Genomic DNA, 24,030 nt, shown 5'->3' on the forward strand with positions numbered 1-24,030 from the left:
ATTAAATAATTCAGAAGACGGTTAATTGATTATGATTAAGATGACAGCTGTTTAATAGGGCCATCATACACATGTGACTGATCTCTCCTCACACATTCCATTAGTTTTGTGGACCAGATTCACTCTCCCATTCTCTTGTCACCTTCAGTATTCTGAAACCATGCAGTTCTCAATTTTTTTCAGTTTGGCCTTGCAACAGGTTGATGTCAGCAAAGTCATCTTATAATTCAACTGAACCAAATACCTGGGCAGCACATCCTAACTTCCTCTGCCATGATACACTAGGTCAAGCCATTTGTAGTGCACTGGGTTAAACCACAAAGAAGGAACCAAAGCGGATTTGTGTTATCTCTTTAGTATCATTGCCGCTGATAAACCGTTTACACTGAATGAAGTGGTCCTATGTACAAATAAAACTTGCGTCAGTTGTTGGATCTTAAAACTGCTGCGAGTAAAGGATGTGATGATCTAAAGGTTAAACCAACTACATAGCAAAGTGATGATAAAAATAACTACTTTCCCCCATTTTCACAGTAACCCTCTACATGTTTATCATGAGAACGTCTATTTCTTATTGTTACTATACTGCCTATGGAATTATAAAATGCATATTACAGTGGCAGGCCTTTTGTGAGTGTGAGTGTGTGTGTGTGTGTGTGTGTGTATACGCATCGCCAAACAAGAAAAATAAGAGTTGACCTCTTTGGTTGACTCAGGACTTTTTTTCTGAGGCGAGATGCACAGACGCCAGTAGGGGCGCACTCTGTATGACTAGTACTTTCGTTGAATGAGAGACCAGACACTTTCCACCGGTGTGTGTGTGTGAGTGAGTGTGGTTTCCAGTGTGTGTTTATGTGTGTACCTCAATAGTCTAAGGGGAGACCAGCTACTGTATGTGTGTATAACTAAACCTAGCGTTACGTGTATGACACTGGAGGTCAGTGGGGAGAGACAGGGATCTGGCAAAGAAACACGTTGCGGCCGACTGTTTTTGCCAAAAACCCGTTGGAATTTTTAAATAACGGAACGTACGGAAGATTGCTCTGTTAAAGATTTGAAAGAGAACTTTCCACTAAGAAAGACTGACTCAAGTGAGAAGAGGAAGAAGAAATTTTGGAAATTGTAATATGAAAAAGGACCCGGTTGAAACAATAGGTTTTATTCCTCAAAAAGACATTATCTATAACAAACTCCTACCTTACGCAGACAGATTAGACAATGAATCTAATGAGCTTTTGGCCAAAATTAAAGGAAATTTGGGACGAGCAGTCCAGCTCAGGGAGTTGTGGCCTGGAGTTTTGTTTTGGACGAGAAAACTCTCCACGTAAGTATACCAGTTAGCCAAAATACCCTAGCCAGCATTTTTCCTTTGGTCATCGTTTCCATGCAGTTTCAATCAAGTTAATGACGTTGTGAAATCTATAACTGGCAGATATTAACTTAATGAAAAAAGAACCAGCGCTGCTGTATAACAAGCTTGCTATTAGCGAGCATAGCTAAGTCAAGCTAACCTACCTGAGACACTCAGCTGCTTCAGCCAGCTAACCCAGTTAGCAAAGGTTCAGTACTAGGAGATGTTTGAAAAGTCTTACCTGTACCCTGCAGTATTTTATCTTATGTCGAATTGCGTTTTTAACTGAATTATTAATTTGTGTTTGTTTTTAGGTAGCTAGCTTTGGAAGATTGACGGTTTGATATCTATTATCCTAGTCTGCTCTCAAGTTAGCAAGCTAGTTAGCAATTGGTCAGCAAATTTCGTCTACTGGACCAGCAGTAGCTGGGCTAAATTTCATTACAACACTTTGTGACCAACTCGACAGCACTAATAGCTAAAAAAATTAGACAGACTTACTCAACTTTTTGAGTTAACCCCGCAGCCAGTGCTGCCATCAGACGGCTTTTGTCATAATGTTGGCTGACTGTTAAATCTTTATTTAATAAGTTATTTATACGCGTCTTCGATAACCCTGTAGCCTGGTTAACTTCCCAACTTTCCAGAGAGTTAAATTCTTAATAGGGTTTTTTTTGTCGCTTTGGTTGACTAACGAACAACGTTTATTAATATTCGTAATTTATAGCTGGTTTGGGATGTGAATACACGTGGGTCACGAACGGGTTTTCTTAGTTGGTTTGTAGTGGTAGTTGAAGTTGAACCGTTGTCCGGTTTGTCAAAATTAAATGTGTGGCTGTTTGAGGTCTGATCTTAAACTGTAACATTCCAGTGCCCTATCAAAGTGAAAGCTCTGAGAAGAATGGATAAAAAATGACAAAATCAACAAAACTGCTCTCGTATTCTTCCTTATTTTTCCTCAAGAAAGTATGACTTACGACCTAATTAGCCTTTGAACTCTAGTCCAAATTATGGTAGGAACAGGATATTTATTTATATTTAAGTCGAATACTTCAACACTGACACTTTGCTTAGTCAGTGTAGTTAGTGACGTTGTTCCTACCCCACCTGATAAGGTGTCGGAAGTAAAGTAAACACTTTTGTGAGGTGAGGAACTGTTACAAAAGCATGATGCTGCCTTTGCTAATCAGCTCTTCACAATTTTCATTTTGTTGTCTTATTAAACTTCCTTGTATATAAACACTCATTCAGAGATACAGGAAGAAGAGTAGTTGCAGAGTTGTGCCAGGATGTCTAACTTGTGTAGGATACTGATATCAAAGCACTCCTGTGCCGTTTTGTCTCTTTCAATGACAAAATGCCCTGGAGGCAACGAATTGTGTCTTTGCTTTGTAATGTAGATGCTTAACTCATTGTCTAGTGCTGACAGGTGGTTCTAAATGATTGTCTCCAATCATCTTGTGTATGCAAGAGTTTATAATTCTCCACCCTCTCTCGTGTTTTTTCCTTTCACCCACCCCCCACCCCTCCATTATGGGATTGTTATGACCACCTCTGTTACTGTAACTGATATCTTGTCCTGTAACTCGGGCAGGTATCTCCGTCTGTATGGGAGAAAGTTCAGTAAGGAGGACCATGTACTTTTCATTAAGCTCCTGTACGAGCTGGTCACCATCCCTAAGCTGGAGATCAGCATGATGCAAGGGTTCGCCAGGCTCCTGATCAACTTACTCAAGTAAGAAACACCCCTCAACACCGCTCTATGTACCTCCGCATCTTCAGCATCATCTGACTTTCTTACGCATGCTGTCTGGATAGATATTCTAATAATGTCTCTTTGTTCATGTTTGTTTGTTTATTTCTCTCTCTATCTCTCTCAGGAAGAAAGAGCTGCTTTCAAGGGATGACCTGGAGTTACCCTGGAGACCTTTGTATGAGCTGTATGAGAGGATCCTGTATTCTAAAACAGAACATCTGGGTCTCAACTGGTTCCCAAAGTAGGTCCCCTTCCACGACCACACCCTTTTCAGGGTTTCATCCGCACAGCCTTTGGGCTGTCCTGACTTCTGATTAGTGGCGTAGATGTCCGTTTGCCCACGGAACAGCATTTCCTTTGTGAATGGGCACTCCGTCCTTTATCAGCATGGCGTTTGAGAACAGAGAGAGCATGAATTAGTTTGGTTTAAACATAACTTGAGAGAAACGTTGCCATACTTAAGACTCTGCTAAAGTGGGTCAGTATTCTGGGTAAACTGAAGTCATGGAAAAACCAGAGAGTGCTTGTGCATGCCCCATGGAATACAGCAGGATTTTTTTTTTTTTTTTAAGTTTGAAACCCAAGTTCTGGTGTCTTTCTGGTTGTTAAATATTGTGTTGGACTGTGTATAAGCACTTAAGCACTGTTAAGTTCAGTAGGCCCTTAGTATCACGTAGACCTGTCACACATCAGAGTGTCTTAACACTTGTATCCAGTCACTTTTTATAGGACCAGATTACATGTGTAAGCTACTGGTTTTTCAGTGTGTTTAGTGTTGGCTTATGCTTCTCTCCCTTTTCTCATATTCAGTTATCGAGCAGAAGCCTCCCCTAAACAAAAAATGCTAAGTTATGTGCGCAAGCGGTAAGCACAGCTAGTGTTTTTTTTTATGTGTTGTACTGTACTTGTACCAAGGGGTTATGTCTTGGGTTAATTGCATGCGTTCCTAAATTGAAAGCAAAAAAAAAAGAATTGGTTGATTATGGATGTCAAATGCAGCTTACATTTGTTGTTTTCTTTATTGAGTTACAGCAATAACCTGCCAAAGCTTCATGCTCAAATAAGGAAATGGTACTCCTCGCACTTGTCTCATCCTTTACTGTCAAACATGATTCCTGGCGACTCTGGGCTGATTCTCCCTCTGCTTAATTTGTCCCAGAAACTTGTTTACCTGGCATTGATGAAGCTGGACATAATGTTGAAAAACTGATAATTGACCTGACTTGTAACCACATTAGTTACTGAGATACAACGGAATTGGCGGCTAATTTCAGTTTGTAGGTTTGAATTTGATTCAGGGCACAATATTGACGTATCAGAGCGGTCACTTTACCCAGGAATGGAATTTTGACTCTGGTCTCATGTCCCTAAACCCTTTCAGCTCCCATCCTGATTAAAATGGCTTTTTTTTCTCACACAGCAGCTGCATGTTACACCAGAAATGTAAAGAAGAGGTCAAAATGTAAATGACTTTGTAGTAGGAAATGCAAAAAAAAAAAAAAAGCTTTGGTCATGCTGGCTTGAATCTTTTTCAACGTAAGCATGACTTTGCCAATGCGATCGAGAGCTCAAGCGCACTTCAGATGTTATTTAAATGCGAGCTGACTGGCTTCACATTTGTTGGTAGCCGTGTTAGAGAGTTAAATGTCAGGAGAGCTTTGCCAGTTTTCCCTTTGGTGTCTGGTGTCAGTGAGTGTGCTATTTAAATCTTCACACTGGCACTGTGTGTGTTTATAGAAAATGCATGCATGTTTGTGTGCATCAAGAATTAGAACAGTAGCCACGAATCTGAAAGACTCATTTTAATTACACATTGTTGATACTAGGGGACTTTCTTGATACACTTTCTCTCTCTCTCTCTCTCTCTTTCTTTCTCTCTCTCTCTCTCTCTCTCTCTCTCTCTCTCTTTCTTAGCCACAGTTGAGATTTATGTGGGCATATTCAACATCACGTTGTTTGCTAAACACAGTGTGGTCTGTCTCATACAGTGACTGGCTCAGTCAACTTAATCAGATTTGTCATCCTACACTGAACTTTCTCCAGTTTCAACAGCGGTTTGTCGCTCTAATATGGAAGCCCATTTAACATCAAACTCCACTGTTTCATCTGTTGATCAGCACAGTAATTGGGATAGAGCTTGTGACACAGAATGCAATACATGCAGACACACGCAATTTTATGCCTTTAAATATACAGACACACATTAGAATCCCTCTTTTATCTTGCCTAGACTGAACCAGTTTGGACCTGGGAAATCTTGTATCTTGTGCTGTCTAGTTGGGTTTCAAGTCTGCACGTGGTCTAATCGCATCCTGGGCTTTTTTTTTTTCTTTCTTTTCACCATAGAATGTTTAACCAACTTCTTTAAGTCTCTGTCAAAATGTATTGCAATTTAGTAAATGCCTTTAATTGTTGTTGTCCCCCCCCCCCCCACTGTCTTTTCATCTCTCTCCAGCTCTGTGGAAAATGTGCTGAAGACACTGGTGAAGAGCTGCAGGCCGTAAGTTGACTGTGATACCTGTTCATTTCTGACATAGCAGTGTACATTTGTCAGTCTATGCACTTTAAAACATACTTGACCTAGCCTTAAGGGAGTAAGCAGATTTCCCAGGGGCAGTTGACAGAATCACGTAATCAGACCATTGTTGGGTGAGCCTATGGAGAGCTTTTGCTCTGAGAGGATTAATGTGTTTTTCTGAGACACCAGACATTTGATTCTTTGATTGAAATACCAAATATTTCCCACCCAAACAGTTTGTTTTGCAAGACTTTGTGTAAGAGAAAGTTCTCCCTGATGCGAGATGGAATTAGCCAGTGTGACATTGCATGGCTCTGTGTGCGTGTGTGTGCGTGTGTGTGCATGTGTGTGCGTGCGTGTGTGTGTGTGTGCGTGTGCGTGTGATAGGTATTTCTCTGAGTCAGCAACGCAAGAGATGTTGGACGAGTGGCGGCCGTTACTATGCCCTTTCGACGTTACCATGCAGAAGGCGGTGGGCTACTTTGAGCTTTTCCTCCCAACAATAATGCCCCCAGAGCAGCATGACAAGGGCTTCAAGTGAGTGTCCCCCCCGTCCTCCCCCCACATGTCCATCCCGTCTCATTCAGCAGTATCCCTGTGCTTTAGCTTTTCCACCAACAGCACTCACTATATTCACCATCATTTTGAAGTATCCTTCAAGCAGAAGAATGCACTATTCATTCATTTGATAGATATGCGTGGAAAGAGAGGAGTCTCTGTTACAAACCATGTACCATATGCTATATGCTCAAACTTCATCTAATTTGACTGTAATGTTTTTTTTTTTTGTTTTGTTTATTATAAGGCTGTGGTTTGACGAGCTGATGGATCTTTGGGTATCGGTGCAGAACCTGCCAAGCTGGGAGGGGGTGAGTGCCTCTCGACACGCCTGTCACCGATATCACGTCTTTCTATTCCTGTATCCTTTTTCTCACACTATCATTCCTCAGCTTTTTCCTCCTGTTTATTTTTCTCTTGGCCTTCTTCTGTTTCAGAACCTTGTCAATCTCTTTGCACGTCTGGCAAATGACAACATTGGCTATGTCAACTGGGATCCATACATTCCCAAGGTGCGTATAGAGTCATTTTAAACTTCTCTTGAGATTTGTTGAGTTTTATTTTAGTTTCGATCAGGAGACTGTGATGTTGTTGAGACGTTGTGCGTTGTGCTGTCAGATCTTTACCCGGATCCTGCGTAGCTTTAACCTGCCCGTGGGTAGCAGTCAAATGATCGTGCCCAGATACCTGACCAACTCTTACGACATCGGCCACGTGGTCCTCTGGATCTCTTCCATGCTGGTGAGTCATATGGATCATGAGTCCAGCTAAAACTTTCAAGAAAGTGAATAAAATCTGTTGATGTAAAATGTATCGATCGTTAGCGGTCGGCTATAGCGGTATAGGTGTGGGTGCCATTTTATAGAGAGTGATACTGACTCCTTGCTCTGTGGTATCAGGGAGGCCCAGGAAACCAGGCTCAGAAACAGCTCAACGGACTCTTCAGCAGCATTGCCTCTTTCTACCACCCCTCAAACAACGGGCGCTGGCTGGTAAGACCCCCCCCCCAAAAAAAGAAACAAAAAACTCTTTTAAACTTGGTGCCTGCGTGATGGTCTCTTTTCAGATCAGAGTCAACAAAGTCAACAACACTTGCGTGTATGTCGACTTTTGGTCCAAACCCACTCAAAAACACCTGATGAAGCTGTTGGTCTTGAATAGCTTAGAAACGTTCGCTGTAACAGGTTCAAAGCGAAAGCCTGTAAAGAGCTTGGTCGAGCTGGAGGTGGGTGTCTCACCCCCGCTCCAAAGTGTCACTCGGGTGTGAAAACACGTATATGTGGTATGTGTGTTTACAGAAACTGATTTCTGCTGTTTCACATTCCGCTTTTCAAACAAAGCCGCGTATGAAAAAAGAGATAATATGAGAAAAGAGAGAGAGGGATACGGAACAGGTCAAAGTTCCGTAAAGAGGTAATATGAAAAATATGAAAAATGAAAAAAGAGATAATATGAGAAAAGAGAGAGAGGGATATGGAACAGGTCAAAGCCGCGTATGAAAAAAGAGATAATATGAGAAAAGAGAGAGAGGGATATGGAACAGGTCAAAGCCGCGTATGAAAAAAGAGATAATATGAGAAAAGAGAGAGAGGGATATGGAACAGGTGTCTCCTCACGGACAGGGAAGTTTCTGTGGTGCCTCTGTCCGTTTATGTTGGTTCAGCCCCCACCACCGCTCCCTCCACCCGGTTCCATCTTACCGCCATTCCAGAACCTTCTGTGGTGTGTGTGTTGTCAGCTGAAGTTTATGTTTGCTGAAATATGGCCAAGCCAGCCGACGGTGTGTATTGGGTGGATGGTTCGCTGGAAGCCTGCAGTTGTTCAGAGAGCATGCCATTCCTGAGGACTTTCTCCTTCTCTGTCTTTCTCTCTTTGTCACAATAACAGACACACACTCCCTGCATATAGACATTATGCAGTTCTGACCGCACCTATCAGTTTTATAATTCTTGATCCAGGGCTCTACAGTATGACCATTTCACTTGCGCATGTGAGTAAAAATGTGGGTGCGCAAACGCCAAAAGGCACTACAGGAGCCCTAAGAAGACATGAATTTACATTTAATTTAGATTCCGTTTTCTCGTGAGAACATGTTATTTTTCTTTATTTTCTCAAGATCTCGACTTATTTATGTCATTATCATAAAATAACAAAACTTTGTTTTCTCGAGATAACAACATAGATAATTATGTCATTATCTCGAGAAATACAACTCGCATATGCGAGTGAAATGGTCACACCATAGAGCTCTGTGATCACACTAACTTAATGATCTTTTTATTGGAGGGGTAGTTAATAAATTTGACACTTTCATTTCATTTTATGACAATGTTAGACCTTAATATGATGGGTCATTACCCCTGCTCCCCTGATATATGTTTGCTCATTTATACACGGTGATCTTGAAGTGTGTTAGGAATCTTATCTCAATTTGATGTCATCTTCATTCCCTCTAAAATAACTACAGTAGAGCTGTTTGTCTTGACTACCTTTTTAACCTTTTTGCTATCATCTGTTTCTACATGTGCCTGTTTTCTGTCTGTCTGACTCCTGTTACTTTCTCTAATTACTTAGTGACCTGTCGTGCTGTAAGTAACCCCTCTCTCTCTCTCCCTCCCTCTCTCTCTCTCTCTCTCTCTCTCTCTCTCTCTCTCTGTGTCCTATATCAGATGAAGCTGATGAAGCTCTTGCAGAGGCTGCCTGCCAGCGTGGTTCGGCGGCTGCACAGAGAGCGTTATAAGAAGCCCTGCTGGATCACGCCTGTCCCAGCTAGTCACCGCCTCACTGATCAGGACGTGACAGACTTTGTGGAGAGCATGAAGCAGCCGGTGCTCATGGCCATGTTTAGTAAGACGGGCAGCATGGATGCAGCCCAGGCCCTCCAGAACCTGGCTCTGATGAGACCTGAACTGGTCATTCCTCCAGTGCTGGAGAAGTGAGTGTTCGAGTCAACTGGAAACAGAGAGAAAAGCACAACTCCCTTGCTCACCCAGAATCCTTTAAATAGCTTGTTGAGTTAACCCTGAAATGTGTGACCACAAGCCAAATTGCGGTTTAACATGGTGATCTATCTGATGAAGTGTGTGAGTTGTGCTTTTTTAGAGGCCCTTCATATATACATATATATCACGGTATTTGAAGCTTATAAAAAGCGGGTTTGTTTTTTTGCCTTTCTGAAATGGGCACATTTCGGGCATGTATAGTTAGTAAAATGTACCCTATAAAAAATTCCTTCATTTAGATTTCCTTTGAGTTGAAATACCACTGTCTAAATCTCCGGTTGACAGCCCTGCCCCTGGATGGTTGTATGTTTACAAAATTCTGTCCTAGATCTAAATGAATGCTCCCAGTTATATTGTTGGTCAAGTTGAATAATACGTGTCTACCTAGAGTTGAAGCGAAAGGTTAAGTATACTTCAGGCCCTTTAGGAGATGTACCTGACTAGCCATGTTTATCTCCAGTGTCGCGTTCCACATACATCATTAAGTTTAATGGTTATCCCCACGGGGGGGACACAAATCCCACCTGCCGTAGAGTAAAGAAGCTTGGTTGTCAGTCTTCCTAGAATTCACCTTTAAGCAGATCCAGAGCAGTTCCCCCTGACAGGAAGTGACACTGTTAGTGGTCTGCTGTGGGCTTGATGTGCCTGTCTCTGGCGCCCCCTGTAGGACATACCCTGCCATGGAGACGCTGACTGAGCCTCATCAGCTGACGGCCACTCTTAGCTGTATGATCGGAATGGCCCGGAGTCTGCTTAGCGGTGGACGTCACTACCCAGAAGGCCCTGCTCATGTCCTTCCGTTGCTCATGAGGGCTTTGCCTGGTGTCGACCCCAATGACTTCAGCAAGTGCATGGTGGGTAATTTCATGAGTGTACCACCCTGTTCCAGATGTAGACATTCAATCTAGCAGTCTAGCACACCTGATTGTAAAGACTTTGATTGAATCAGGTACGTTGGACTGATGACACACTCAGGGTTGGCTTCCCTTTTGTTGAAAGTGCATGACTTTCATGGTTGACTTACTTCATGACTGAAATGGGTTGTTTTTTTTTGCATTTATGCCTTTTTAAAATCACCCTCTCTTGGCTGTCTCGTCTTTTAGATAACATTCCAGTTCATCGCTACTTTTACTACTCTTGTGCCTTTGGTGGACTGCTCTTCAGCCCTTCATGAGAAAAATGATTTAACAGAGGTAAACTAGCTTTCCCATGACACCCTCTATAGAAATAGCACAAAACAAACTTCATCACAAGGGTGAAGTCGAGTGTCTCATAGACAAAACTGTCTCTGTCTCCTGTACAGATGGAGAGAGAGCTATGTTCAGCATCTGCGGAGTTTGAGGACTTTGTTCTACAGTTTATGGACAGGTAAGCAGACAAACACATCTGTATGTGTCTGTGTCTCTGTGTCTGTGTGTGTATGCTGGCCTTTGACTGTCATGGGAGGTAGTGGTGTGTAGTATAAGTAGCGCGTATTTGTGTGTTTGCCTGCAGGTGCTTTGCATTGATTGAGAGCAGCACACTGGAGCAGACCAGAGAGGAGACAGAGACTGAGAAGATGACTCACCTGGAGAGCTTGGTGGAACTGGGCCTGTCCTCCACCTTCAGTACAATCCTCACACAGTGCTCTATGGAGATCTTTAAGGTCTGAACACGCACTCACATCTTTAAGGTCTTAACACGCACCCACTCACACAAGCACCCAAACACTGGCCATCATCAGCGTACTTCTGAGATCTTCTAGCTCCAGGAAAGTCCTCAAAATCTTATCTATTTATTGTCAAATACAAGCACCCACATAAATACATACGTAAATAAACTCATCAGGCATTTCTGAGATGTGGATACGTCAGCCTGAGCCTAAGTTTTGGTTATTCCATTTTGGTCATTCCTGCCCTGCTGGTTATATCTTGTCTCATTGCCCTGCTGGTTATATCTTGTCTCATTGCCCTGCTGGTTATATCTTGTCTCATTGCCCTGCTGGTTATATCTTGTCTCATTGCCCTGTTTCTCGTCCTGTTCACAGGTCGCTCTGGAGAAGGTTTTTAACTTTGCCACCACCAACATCTTTGAGACTCGAGTTGCAGGGAGAATGGTGGCAGATATGTGCAGAGCAGCATCTAAGGTAACACAGTCTTCACATTGCTCAGATAGTGAGACAGAGAACGTGTGTGTGTGTGCGCCCGCGTGTGTGTGCGCCCGCGTGTGTGTGCGCGCGCGCGTGTGTGCGCGCGCGCGTGTGTGTGCGAATGCGTGTGTGTGTGCGCGCGCGTTGTGTCACAGTGACTAATTCTTCTTTTTCTGCCTGTTCCAGTGTCACCCTGCTGAATCTCTCAGACTCTTTGTGCCTCACTGCTGCAGCGCCATCACCCACATCACTGCCAGTGCGTACAGCTCTGTTCTCTCTGTGTGTGTTTGTGTTTGTGTGTGTGTGTGTGTGTGTGTGTGTGTCTGACAGTTCTGATTCATGTGTGTGCTCCACAGATGAAGACGTGTTGAATGAAGAGGAGTTGGATAAAGAGCTGTTGTGGAACCTTCAGCTATTGTCTGAGGTGAGTCACTGAGAATCAAGTCTAATCTGTCCCATGCTAACACATTAAAACTGGTTCTCTAGCAGAGCACAGTCACACAGTCCTGTGTCTGCCACTCTTGAGTTTTCTCATGCTCTTCTCATCCTGCGGAACAGGTAACGCGCGTGGACGGAGAGAAGCTGCTCCCGTATCGCGCGCAGCTGGTGCAGATCCTGCAGCTGACCCTGCGGCTGCGATGCAAACAGGGCTACAGTCTGGCCTGCAACCTGCTGCATCACATCCTGCGTTCCACGGCCCTCATCTACCCCACCGACTACTGCAGCGTGCCCGGGGGCTTCAGCAGACCACTCAGCGAGTACCTCCCCATAAAGGTACGCGCACCCACTGAAAAATACAAAATGCTGCTTCATGAACAGACTGACAAATCAAAAAAAAAAAAGAAAACTGTGATTCTGTGATGTAATTAAAAGCATTAAATTAGACACATAGTCTATGGGTTCTTTTTTTGAAGGAAAAAGTCAGGCTTTTTTCTTTCCTCTTTTTTGGGTTTTTTTGCTGACTCCTCTCTCTCTCTCTCTCTCTCTCTGTCTCTCTGTCTCTCTGTCTCTCTCTCTCTGTCTCTCTCTCTCTCTCTGTCTCTCTGTCTCTCTCTCTCTCTCTCTGTCTCTCTCTCTCTCTCTCTCTCTCTCTCTCTCTCTCTCCCTCTCTCTCTCTGTCTCTCTCTCTCTCTCTCTGTCTCTCTCTCTCTCTCTCTCTCTCTCTCTCTCTCTCCCTCTCTCTCTCTGTCTCTCTCTCTCTCTCTCTCTCTCTCTGTCTCTCTCTCTCTCTGTCTCTCTCTCTCTCTCTCTCTCTCTCTCTCTCCCTCTCTCTCTCTGTCTCTCTCTCTCTCTCTCTGTCTCTCTCTCTCTCTCCCTCTCTCTCTCTCTGTCTCTCTCTCTGTCTCTCTCTCTCTCTCTCTGTCTCTCTCTCTCTCTCTCTCTCTCTCTGTCTCTCTCTCTCTCTCTCTGTCTGTAGGACTGGGGTCGTCCGGGTGATTTGTGGGACCTGCAGATCCGTTGGCATGTGCCCAGTGCAGAGGAGACAGAATTTGTCTTCTATGTGCTGGACCTGCTTCTGCAACCTGAGCTTCAGCGTCTCCAGAGATACGCCCAGGGAGAGCAGGACATGAGCAGGTCAGAGGTCGCGACTCAAAGATCACAGGACCACTTCATGTCATGGGGAACATTCCAAAAAGTCACACAGTCAAAGGAAAACGGATGATTATGTAGTTATGTAGCACTGTTAAATGCGGTCTATGGGAATGCACTGTACTGGTTTTAGACTGGACTTATTAGTGAAAAACTACAAGGTGTGAGGACAAATTGAGACAGAAAGCAGAGTCATCCGGTCTTAGACTGCATCTACAGACACTCATTCATGAATGTCCTTTTCTGAATGTCGAGCGCTCTTAGTTATCTGGGGAATTCTAATTAAATGTGTTTGAGATTGTGATCACTGACCTGCCCTGATCTTCTCCCCATGCATGTCTCTTCCACAGGGATGACGTTCTCCAGAGCTTGTCCATAGTGCAGCATTGCCTTCTGGGAGCTGGGAGCATGCTGCCCCCACTGGACGGCCCTCCAGTCACAGGCCTGTGAGTGGGAGTAATCTTACTGTTGTCAAAAAAAAAAAAAAAAAAGGCCTAACACTCCTCTACTTGTGATACTGTTGTTTGTGTGCTGTGATAAACGTGACCACTCATGTTGTGCCTTTGTCTTTTAATCAGAGTTCCCAGCTTGGTGAGTCTGGAGGAGACTAAGCTGTTCATAGGGGTGAACTATGGTAAGATGCAGTCTGTTGTCCTGCATTGCTATTCCTGTGTGTGGGATTTAAAATCTAAATCAGTGGGATTTGTAGTGTTTCCCTGAAACAATGTGATCTGTCAACTCCTCTGTGAGGTTATTGTGTTAAGCGAAACCACCACTGAGCCAAGAAAAAAAACCCTGAATCTATTTCTGATCTTTGTGTTAATGTCTGAGGTCTTTGTCTGGCCGGATCTGATAATACTAATGTTCCACAGATGAGTCCAGAGAGAACTACAGAGAGGCCATCTGCAAAGTCATGAGACAGCTGCTACGTGAGTGCCTGCCTTACTTACACACACACACACAAACACAAACACAGACCTTCGCTCTCACAGACTTGTCCTCTCACACAATCCTCAGCTGGATCCCCCTGTTGTTAACTCACCAGTCTGTTTTGATGTTCTCTTCAGATCATATTCTGGAACATTCAGAGGATGACACCAAGTCCCTCTTTGCCATCATTAAAGTGAGTGAAACAGGTTGTCAGCAATGTGACTTGTGTAACATGGCTTTTGCCCTCAACTTCACAACAGTTTTATATTTAATAATTCTATAATAATTCTATAAAGTTAATTTAATGCCGTTGGTGTGGAGGCAGAACTAAGCTTTCCCTCTAAGTCCCTCTCTCTCTCTCTCTCTCTCTCTCTCTCTCTCTCTTTTTCTCTCTTTCTTTTTATCTCCTTCAGATCATCAGTGACCTGATGCATTTTAAAGGTTCCCACAAGCATGAGTTTGACTCTCGCTGGAAGAGCTTCACTCTGGTGAAGAAGTCCATGGAAAACAGAGTGAGTGAATGAAAGCGTTAGTCATCTACGCAGAGAGAGTCACATTCAGACCACTGGAACTCGTCCCTTACCTCACAGAGATTACATCCAGTCTGTTTCTCTTTGAGTCTTTAGTTTGGATTGTGTTTAGTCTCTAGTCTTATGTACGTTTTGGTGTCTGGTATTTGGGCGTCACGTTGACAGTTAGCTGCTGTCAAGAGAGATGGTTTGCGTTGTTACAGACAATCTTTTTCTCTGTCTCCCCTCAGCTTCATGGGAAAAAGCAGCACATTCGAGCTCTGCTCATCGACAGAGTGCTCCTCCAGCACGAGGTACGATAACGAGCTGATCTTCTCCGCTAGCTACAGCTGGAGACGCGTGCTTTTCCGTTACCGATGTGTCTGATCTGTTTTATTTATTTTTCACTGGTAGATGCGTAAGCTGTTGGTGGAAGGCTGTGAGTATAAAACCATACACCAGGACCTGCTGAAAGACCTCTTACGACTTTCCACCAGCACATACAGCCAGGTGAGCTTGGATTGGCCTCTAATCACCACACACACTTGACTTTCCCCATGCATGCAATTAGTGCTTCTCTGTCAGTATCCCCCTATCCAGCCACATGCAATCAATACATTCATCCATTCTTCAACCCTTTACCTTCTCACCGTTAACTATATGATAGTCACTGCTCAATAAACCGTACTGAGTACACACTGTAGTACGAATCAAAGACAAATCAAGCATGGGAGCAAAAATATATGCCCCACAACACGTGAGATATGCAACAGCCAAGGTTTGTTGTTAGTGTCTGACAGGTTTTATCTTTTCTGTATAGAGACATTTACCCTTGTTTTTGTTTTTTTTTCTTTTTTTAATTCCAGGTCCGCAGCAAAGCCCAGAGTGTTTTTTTCACAGCGCTGGGAGCATATAACTTCTGCTGCCGAGACATCACCCCACAAGTCCTGCAACTTTTGGACCCCAACCGCACTGATGTCACTCAGCAGCAGTTTAAGGTACATAATGTTACATAATGTACATAATGCAGAGTCACCATGCTGCTTTAAATAGCAGGCTCCCAGGGGATCACCCACCTAATTCACTGTAATCAAAACTTTGTCTGTGGTATTGAAGGAACTGGTGCATGTTCTGAGTAAATGTCAGTGCCAAAGACCACTCTTACTTCTCACAAACTGACGGAAAAATGATTTGTTGATGAACAAAAATCATTTGTACCTATTCCGTCCTCCACTCTAGGGGGCGCTGTACTGTCTGCTGGGGAACCATAGCGGGGTGTGCTTGGGTAACCTTCACGACTGGGACTGTATTGCTCTGACGTGGCCGGCCATGGTCCGCTCTGGTCTCAGCGTGGCCATGTCCCTGGAGAAACCCTCGATTGTCAGACTCTTCGATGACCTCGCCGACAAGGTTCACCGCCAGTACGAGACCATTGGCATCGACTTCGCTGTAAGAGACACAGGCTTATTCAATTTATTATGTTAGTTTAAAACACACTTCGCTTTAAACTCATTAACAAGAAAGAAAGGGAAGTCACAAATTCCTCCCAGGGCTTCAGTTGATTGATTTTTAGACTGAATATCTATGCCCAAACTGCTTTGGTTTTGACTAGGGGTGGGCGATATCTTGAATATACTCGATGTATCGTGGCTTTTTCCGTGTGCCATGTAGTAAATGAGTATATCGCGAGCATCGAGTACAAATTGTCAAGTCATTTTTCTTAAGCCGCTGGCATGAGACTCGCTTTGGCGTTTCACTTCTCTCGCTCTCTCCTATGGCGCTCTCCCTACCATAGAGACAAATAGAAAAAAACTCACATACATACGTCACACACACTCGCCCGCCCATCCAGACCGCTCACCTGGGCGAGTGTGTGTGTGTGACATATAAAGGTGAGATGTGTGTTTTTGTATCTGGAGGGAACAGGGAAAGAGCCTGGAGAGAGTGAGAGAGGTGAAGCGCCAAAGTGAGTTTATATGTGTTGAGTTTGGAAACGGTAATAGAGGATGGGAGGCGGACAAATTGGTTCTGAAAAGAAACAGCACTGGATCCATCGTCTGGCAGTGGTTTGGGTATCGCAAAGAAGATGTTGCATACATACTATTTTGTTAAATGTAACTTTGTTGTGATTTCTTCCTTTTTGCATGCAAGTTTAAAATTGTTCCAATTGAAACCACTAATGAATATAAACAAGAATGCTTTAATGCAGATGTATGTTGCAGGCACTTCTAGAATCATCATGCTAGTGTGATTGTATGCACCAAAGGGTTAAATCAGGCATTTATGAAGTGCTTTAGAGGAGGTTTCAAAATATCGAGATATGAATCATGTATCGCGATATAACCTAAAATATCACGTTATTATTTATAGGCCATATCGCCTAGTTTTGACACAACATTTTTCTGATTATGACTTTTGGTCCAGGTGCCAGACAGCACAGTTTTGCTGGCGGGGAGGATCACTGAGTCCAAGGCCCCTGTTCCCAACCCAGGCACGCCGACAGATCAGGAGATAGAGCAAGGAATTGCTCTGCAGCAAGCCAAAAACCTTGACTCAGTACAGTGAGTGTGCCGTTTACTCACACGCACACACACACACACACACACACAGAGTCAGTCTGTACTAAAGCTCTGTTTGCATTGTGAATGAGTTGACCTTTGTGTGTTTACTGCAGGAAATATGAGAGGCTGGTTAGCGATCTCTTGGAGTGCCTGGATGATCGGGACCTGTAAGTACCATCGTTTTGATAATTTATAATTGTTTGTGTGTGTGTGTACACACATATGAATGCAAGACTGATTTAAGCTTATGTTTCAGGCCGTGGAAGTTTGAGCATATGGCCATCGGTTTCCTGTCTTTACTACTGAGAGACGACCATCCACTTCCTGCTCCTGCTGTCCTCTTTTTTGTCCAGAGCCTCAACCATGACGCTCTCATCGTACGAAAGGTGTGTGTGTGTGTGTCTGCGCAAACCTGGTCATACATACTCCAATTATAATATCACAGGTTGTCAGAGGTATGTGGATAAATTTGTGAAACTGTCCAACACTGCATGTTTTAGATCTCTCGCTGCTCATACACACCTGATTCAACACGTTGGCTAATATCTCGACCCTCACTCAGCTGAGGCAGACAAAGACCTAGTATGTGCACAGCTGTGGGCCTCTGGGAGCATGACTGGGAAACACTGTTTTAGTCGTGCACATTAAATTGGTCTGCACTTGAAGTAGTGCAGATATCGGGACTCAAATGTGTTCTGTAATAATGTCTTTCTCCCCTGTGACCACCAGATGGCAATCTCTTCCGTTGGAGGCATTTTGAAACAGCTGAAGAGACCACGGAAGAAAGTGGCTGTCTGTCCTAGTGAGATCAGTGAGTAAACATATTTGCTCCTCAGTCAACCTAAATATTTGCATTCTATTGAATGTATAGTAAGCTATATGTATACTTGAACTTGAGTAGACTATACATTTATATTCTATATATACAGTCAGGAGAGGCAAAAGCTCTACCTGTATCCTGTTCCACATTTGCATTTTTTGTTTAAAAAGCACTCCTAACTAATCTCGTGGATGGTGTGTTATCCAATGAAGACAGAAACTAAGAGTTTGAGCATGTTTTGTTGTAGGTGGGGTGACAGAACCAGAGGGCCTCATCGCAGGAGACAGACCTGGGAATGAATGGCTCCAGTACGACACTAACAAACTGCCTCGCTCCCAGCAGGACTGGGAAAACTTCCACTTTGTGGAAAAAACCCACTGGGGCTACTACACCTGGCCAAAGTCAGTACCCGCAGCCTCCAGTATCTCATTGAACCTTTTTACATTTCTCATCCTAGTACTTTTTATTCTGGTTGTTATTGCCACCTCCAACTCTGTTTCATATTGAACTGTGGAACTTGTGTCTTTTTCTATAGGAAACTGATGTTGTATGCACCTACTGCAGAGCAGCCAAATGACCTCACCCCAGAAGACATGAATGAGGTACACACACACACACACACGCACAAATTTACATTTATTCTTACTCGCACACACACATATTTTCACACCACTACACAGTCATCACACTGATTCACTCTCATAGCCTGTGTAATAGTTTGACAGGTGAATTTTCTGCCCACAGAGAGAGCGCATTATCTACGACCATTTCTCTGACCCCGGCTTCATCGCTCAGCTCATCGAGTTTTTGGCGCTGGAGGACCGAAAGGGTAAAGACAAGTTCAACCCTCGCAGATTCTGCCTCTTTAAGGTAAAACATTAACACGAAAACAGACTCCACTGGCCAGTCTTCCCATCAGTTCATTATGAGATTACTAACTGGCATTTTTACTCGCATCAACCGCTTCCACAGAGAACAAATTCATTTCACTTATCTGTTCAACTGAAACCATCTTCTCATACTGTGGAGTCCGTCTTATCTGTCGCTGTGTACGGAGTTAATTTAAATTTGTTGGCTCCCCCTGCAGGGCCTGTTCCGTAACTACACCGATGCCTTCCTGCCTGTGCTGCGGCCACACATGGAGCGCCTGGCCAACGACTCTCATGAGAGCACACAGCGCTGTGTGGCCGAGATCATCGCCGGGCTGGTCAGGGGCAGCAAACACTGGGGCTACAGCAAGGTCAGTGTTTTTACATTATTTGTGTATTCAACGTACCATCAGCCGGTATTAAACCAAAGTGAAGATTTAAACTGAGATGAGAGATTATAGAGACTTCGGTCTGGACTGCACTGGTGAAGCGATAGCAGCCAGGATGGTTAAAGAAACTCAGAGCTCGCCCTCTCTCTCTCGCTATCTCTCCCATGCACTAGCTCTTTTGCTCTCTGTCATTCATACACGCTCACTCCTTGTGTTTGCCAGGTGGAGGCTCTTTGGGACTTCCTGATTCCTCTAATGCGCACAGCTTTATCTAAGATCACCGTGGAGACCTACACAGACTGGGGCACGTGTGTCGCGACTGCCTGCGTGAGTATTCACTCCATCTGTGCTCTCTCTCTCTCCTCTTGTCTCTTTCATTCCCATAAAACCTCTCCTTTATGGGCCAGGTCCTGTCTCTGAGTCGAATTCATGTTGTGCTACTCTTATCTGTGTATTTTGGTCTTTATATCTGTACGGGCATGTTTTTTCTTTTTTTTTTTTTTTTTTGCTTTCTTTTTGTCAGTGTGTGTGTGTCTGACTGACTGTTATCTGGATCTCACAGGAAAGCAGAGATCCTCGTAAACTCCACCGTCTTTTGGAGATGCTAATGGAATGTCCACTTAGTGGGGAGGGAGGATCCTTTGTAGATGCCTGGTGAGTTGAGAGAGAATGATTGAGTGTGTCTATGTACAGGTTTATCAGCAGTTTGGAGTCTTTGTGGAAGAAAAACAAAACAAAGGGAAAAAAACAAAACAAATGGTGGCGTAGGAGAGAAGACTTTGAAATGAGTCAAACACAGAAATAAATATATTTGTGTACAGAGTTTAACTTTTTCAACTTTTCAACTGTGTCTGTCTTTCATCTTGGTTAGCGCTCTTGTTTACTCTCCCTTTGCCTGACTCTCTCCTTGTCTGACTCTCTGTCTGTCTGTCTGTCTGTCTCTGTCTGTTCTAGTCATCTGTATGTATTACAGGGAGGCTTGGCTCAGCAGGAGTGGAGAGTTCCAGAACTCTTACACAGACTGCTGTGTTACTTGGAGCCCAAACTCACTCAGGTCTACAAGAATGTGCGTGAGCGAATCGGCAGGTGAGGCAAGCATCAGACATTTGGTTATACTGGAGTATAAAATGAGACCATTCTGAGGAACATCATCAAATGTCAGATGCAAACAGATGAAAACTTATGTCGTAGGCTTGTTCAGCAACTTAAATCATAAAATGAGTCATTTAAACAAAAACGGTTGTTCTTTTATACTTGGAGGAATATGAACCTGATAAGATTTCAGGGTAGCCTTTTATCTTTTGACAGCAGTTCTCAGACGAAGACAAACACAAATGCTTGGCTGGGTTAGATTCAGGAGTTCAAGAGAAAACCAATAGGTGTCTCAGCCCTCTCTTTTCTGTCTGTGTCTGTCTGTGTGTGTTCTCTCCTGCAGCGTGCTGACGTACATCTTCATGATTGATGTCATGCTGCCACATACCTTACCCACCAAATCCCCTCACATCTCTGAGTTCACCCAGAGAGTCATGTGCAGGCTCAAGCCCTTACTGGAGGGAGAAGAGGAGATCCAGAACCACGTGGTGGAGGAGAACGGAGTGGGAGAGCAAGATGAGAGAACCCAGGCCATCAAACTGCTCAAAACTGGTGTGTGTGTGTGTGTGTGTGTGTGTGTACGTACGTGTGTGTGTGTACGTACGTGTGTGTGTGTACGTACGTGTGTGTGTGTACGTACGTGTGTGTGTGTGTGTGTGTGTGTGTGTGTGTTTGACAGGGCGGGAGAGAGAGAGATTATATTCATATATGACAGGTGACAGGTTGTTTATTTGCTTGTTTGTTTCATTGTTTGTTTTTAGTGCTGAAGTGGCTGATGGCCAGTGCTGGACGTTCCTTCTCCACACCAGTATCACAGCAGCTGCAGCTGCTACCTCTACTCTTCAAGGTGACACCCTCACACTCTCTGTGTCTCTCTCTCTCTCTCTCTCTCTCTCTCTCTCTCTGCTCTTTCTCTCGCTGTCTCTCTCTCTCTGTTACTTGTGTGACTGGCTGCCCTGTCTCCGTCTGTCTGCAGATTGCTCCTGTGGAGAACGATGACAGTTATGATGAGCTGAAGAGAGACGCGAAGACCTGTCTGTCACTCATGTCTCAGGGACTGCTGTACCCAGAGCAGATTCCTCTGGTACTGCAGGTGCTGAAGGAGGTGAGACTGCTGCCAGAGCAGATAGACGGGCTTCTCAAAGATTTGACCTGCAGACCTGAACAAAGCTCAACGTGGACTTGAGTTCTCCAGCGTTGTGTAACATTTTAGCTTACGCTCACCTTGCATAATAGCCAACATTAGCTGAGTCATAAAAGATAATAGCTGTGATAAAACGTAGCTTAGCTGTGCTAAGACCTTATTTCTCAATCCAGTCCTAATGGATTGAGGAACACTGTGTCTGGTGGAAGTGGAACAGGAATAGCAAGAGGGAGTCGGCAGTTGTTGTTTTCACAGTTGTCCCCGTTATATAGTGGACTCCATGCTGTTAATGATGGCACAGCAGAATGGGTGGTTGATAGTTCAGTTTGAATGGTGTTGAAAACTAACAGTTTATTATGAAGGCTTTGCAGCTCTGGCCTGCTCTATTTCTGTTTTTTGTGTTCGTGTTTGGTTGGGGTTTTTTTTTGTTGTTGTTGCTGTTGTTGTTATTGTTGTTTTTTAAACAACACTTAGTTTTTATTCACCAACACTATGTCAGAGTACTTCTCTGCATATGTTAACAGTCTGGTTTGTTTGCAGATTGCAGGGAGCAGTTCGTGGCACGCTCGGTTTTCCGTGCTGACCTACCTGCAGATAATGGTCTTCTACAACCTCTTCACCATGCTGAGCAGCGAGCAGGCGGTCAGAGACGTGCGGGCCTTGGTCATCAGACTCCTGGAGGATGAACAGCTTGAGGTGAGAACCCTCAGACCCGGAGGGCAGCTTCCGATTTCTCCTTCCACACACGTGCTCGACCCTCTCTGCTCTGCTGACCGCCGCGTTCTCTGGTCCCTCTCTCTCTCTCCCCGTCTCCGTTTCTTTGTAACGCTCTCTCTCACTCTCTGTCAGGTGAGGGAGATGGCTGCCACCACTCTCAGTGGTTTTCTGCAGTGTAATTTCCTGGCCATGGATGCTTCCATGCAGACACACTTTGAGGCTCTCTGCAAGACCAGACTGCCCAAGAAGAGAAAGAGAGACAGGGGCTCCATAGTGGACACCATCCCCTCTGTCGGTACGACGCAGCTGCGCTCAAACACATGCCTCACACTTCTTTTATTTTCAAAAAGCTTCAAATGCTTGATTTGGTGATGGTCGGGATGACATCTGAGAGAGCAGATATAACACAATGCATATGCATATAAAATACACTAGAATAAGACCATACATCTGTACCAACATAACATGTGTTCTGGAGGCGAGTATGGTTCTGGAGGCGAGTATGCTGAATTGTTGAACATGCGTCGTGTACAGAAATGATGATGACAAAAGATGATAGTCTTTGCTCACTCTCTGTCTGTCTGACCTGTGTGTGTGGTCAGATCTGGTGCGTCGTCATGCTGGAGTGCTGGGACTTAGTGCGTGTATCCTGTCCAGTCCTTATGATGTCCCCACCTGGATGCCCCAGCTTCTCATGGACCTGAGCGCCCACCTCAATGACACACAGCCTATAGAGGTACACCCCCACACCCCCCCCCACCCAAAAAAGATATATTTATCTTTATTTCCTCCTATTGTAATGCTTAAACCTCTGTCCTTTGCCATGCGATAGATGACTGTGAAGAAAACTCTCTCTAACTTCCGGAGGACACACCATGACAACTGGCTGGAACACAAACAGCAGTTTACAGATGACCAGCTACTGGTGCTCACTGATCTCCTGGTGTCACCATGTTACTATGCCTAGACAGGTACTCATACATTCACATACACACGTTATGTGCCTAGATGTGTACTCAAACATTCACTTACATATATAACTGTGCCTAGACACTTACTCACATATTCACATACATATGCACTATGCCTAGATGGGTACTCATACATTCATATACATACGTAGTGTCCCTGGACAGATACTCATACATTCACATAAATATGTAGTACATGCTGTGCTGAGACAGGTACTCAGTGCATCCATTCTCATACAAAATGTTCAAAAGCTCTTAGTCTGTGCTCTCCTGTCATTTTTCTAGGCAGTAGTTGCTAGACAAAGTGTCTTAGATAGTTGTAACCATGTATCAATCATAAGTGTGTTTTCATGTCATGCCTGTAACACATAGCTGTAATACATTGCTTCCTCTGTCAGATTACTGATAGTGTGATCATTTCATTTTTATGTTTTCTCTCTCCTCAGGTTCTCAGGCATAGTTCTCTACTACTGCAACTTTTACTTAGTCCCTTTTTTTCCTCTTATACCATTTCACACACAAACAATCAATACACATATTATGCATATCAGAGGAAGGGAGAAGAGAAGACAAAAGCTGCTCTTTTTCCCCCCATTGGCTCTGTTCTGCTCGGACAGCGGCATCGATTCAGGGCCCCGGAAGAAAAAAAGAAAGAAAGGAAGAAAACAGAACATCAATGACTTGAAGCAGAAGAAAGAGAGGATGAAGGGAGAGGATGAGTGGAGGAGAGAGAGAGAGAGAGGAGAGACGAAAGCATGTAGTGGAATCGGGGATGTTTAATTTCAGGCTTTGTACGTACTGTACTGTATGTATGTATGTATTTAGTCCATGTTTGCATTTCTACTATGCTTAATATTTAAGGATTACCAGCGCAGGGGTTGAACAGCCTGCAACCTGTATAATTACTGTACAGATAGATTTTTGGTTTTTGTTTTGGTTTTTTTGTTTTGTTTTTTTTTGCTTCTTTATTCTGTACGTATGTAAATGATGAATGAGAGGAGGAAGACCAGAATGCCTGTGGATATGCTCCTCTTGCTCAAACCCCTGATCCACCTGTCTCCCTCTCACTGTCTCACACCCTCTGCCTTCTGCCCTTCATCAAGAACAGGGGCTCCCAATGTCTCT

General features: G+C 44.0%; 1 protein-coding gene across 2 annotated transcripts; it reads left to right on the plus strand.

Moving 5' to 3' along the window:
- The first annotated feature begins 880 nt into the window (after positions 1-880).
- On the plus strand, positions 881-23,783 carry psme4b (proteasome activator subunit 4b). 2 transcript variants are annotated; one of them, XM_030774010.1, is made up of 48 exons: positions 881-1,324; positions 2,946-3,086; positions 3,232-3,348; positions 3,918-3,971; positions 5,563-5,607; positions 6,013-6,162; positions 6,431-6,494; positions 6,621-6,695; positions 6,802-6,924; positions 7,083-7,175; positions 8,853-9,118; positions 9,853-10,039; positions 10,289-10,378; positions 10,489-10,553; positions 10,680-10,830; positions 11,212-11,310; positions 11,500-11,569; positions 11,670-11,737; positions 11,872-12,087; positions 12,731-12,888; positions 13,254-13,349; positions 13,482-13,537; positions 13,776-13,832; positions 13,971-14,026; positions 14,247-14,345; positions 14,594-14,656; positions 14,757-14,852; positions 15,209-15,340; positions 15,582-15,791; positions 16,767-16,903; positions 17,017-17,070; positions 17,160-17,289; positions 17,633-17,714; positions 17,971-18,124; positions 18,259-18,325; positions 18,468-18,593; positions 18,811-18,963; positions 19,204-19,308; positions 19,544-19,635; positions 19,936-20,067; positions 20,417-20,625; positions 20,835-20,920; positions 21,050-21,178; positions 21,758-21,913; positions 22,067-22,229; positions 22,537-22,670; positions 22,767-22,905; positions 23,352-23,783. In XM_030774010.1, the coding sequence occupies exons 1-47, from the start codon at positions 1,128-1,130 to the stop codon at positions 22,899-22,901; spliced, it is 5,538 nt and encodes a 1,845-aa protein (XP_030629870.1). In that variant the 5' UTR covers positions 881-1,127; the 3' UTR covers positions 22,902-22,905; positions 23,352-23,783. The 2 variants fall into 2 exon arrangements, with proteins under 2 accessions (XP_030629870.1, XP_030629871.1); XM_030774011.1 differs by lacking the exon at positions 3,918-3,971.
- The last annotated feature ends 247 nt before the right edge of the window (positions 23,784-24,030 follow it).

This window comes from Chanos chanos, chromosome 5 (assembly GCF_902362185.1).
Source record: "Chanos chanos chromosome 5, fChaCha1.1, whole genome shotgun sequence".
Taxonomy (NCBI): Eukaryota; Metazoa; Chordata; class Actinopteri; order Gonorynchiformes; family Chanidae; genus Chanos; species Chanos chanos.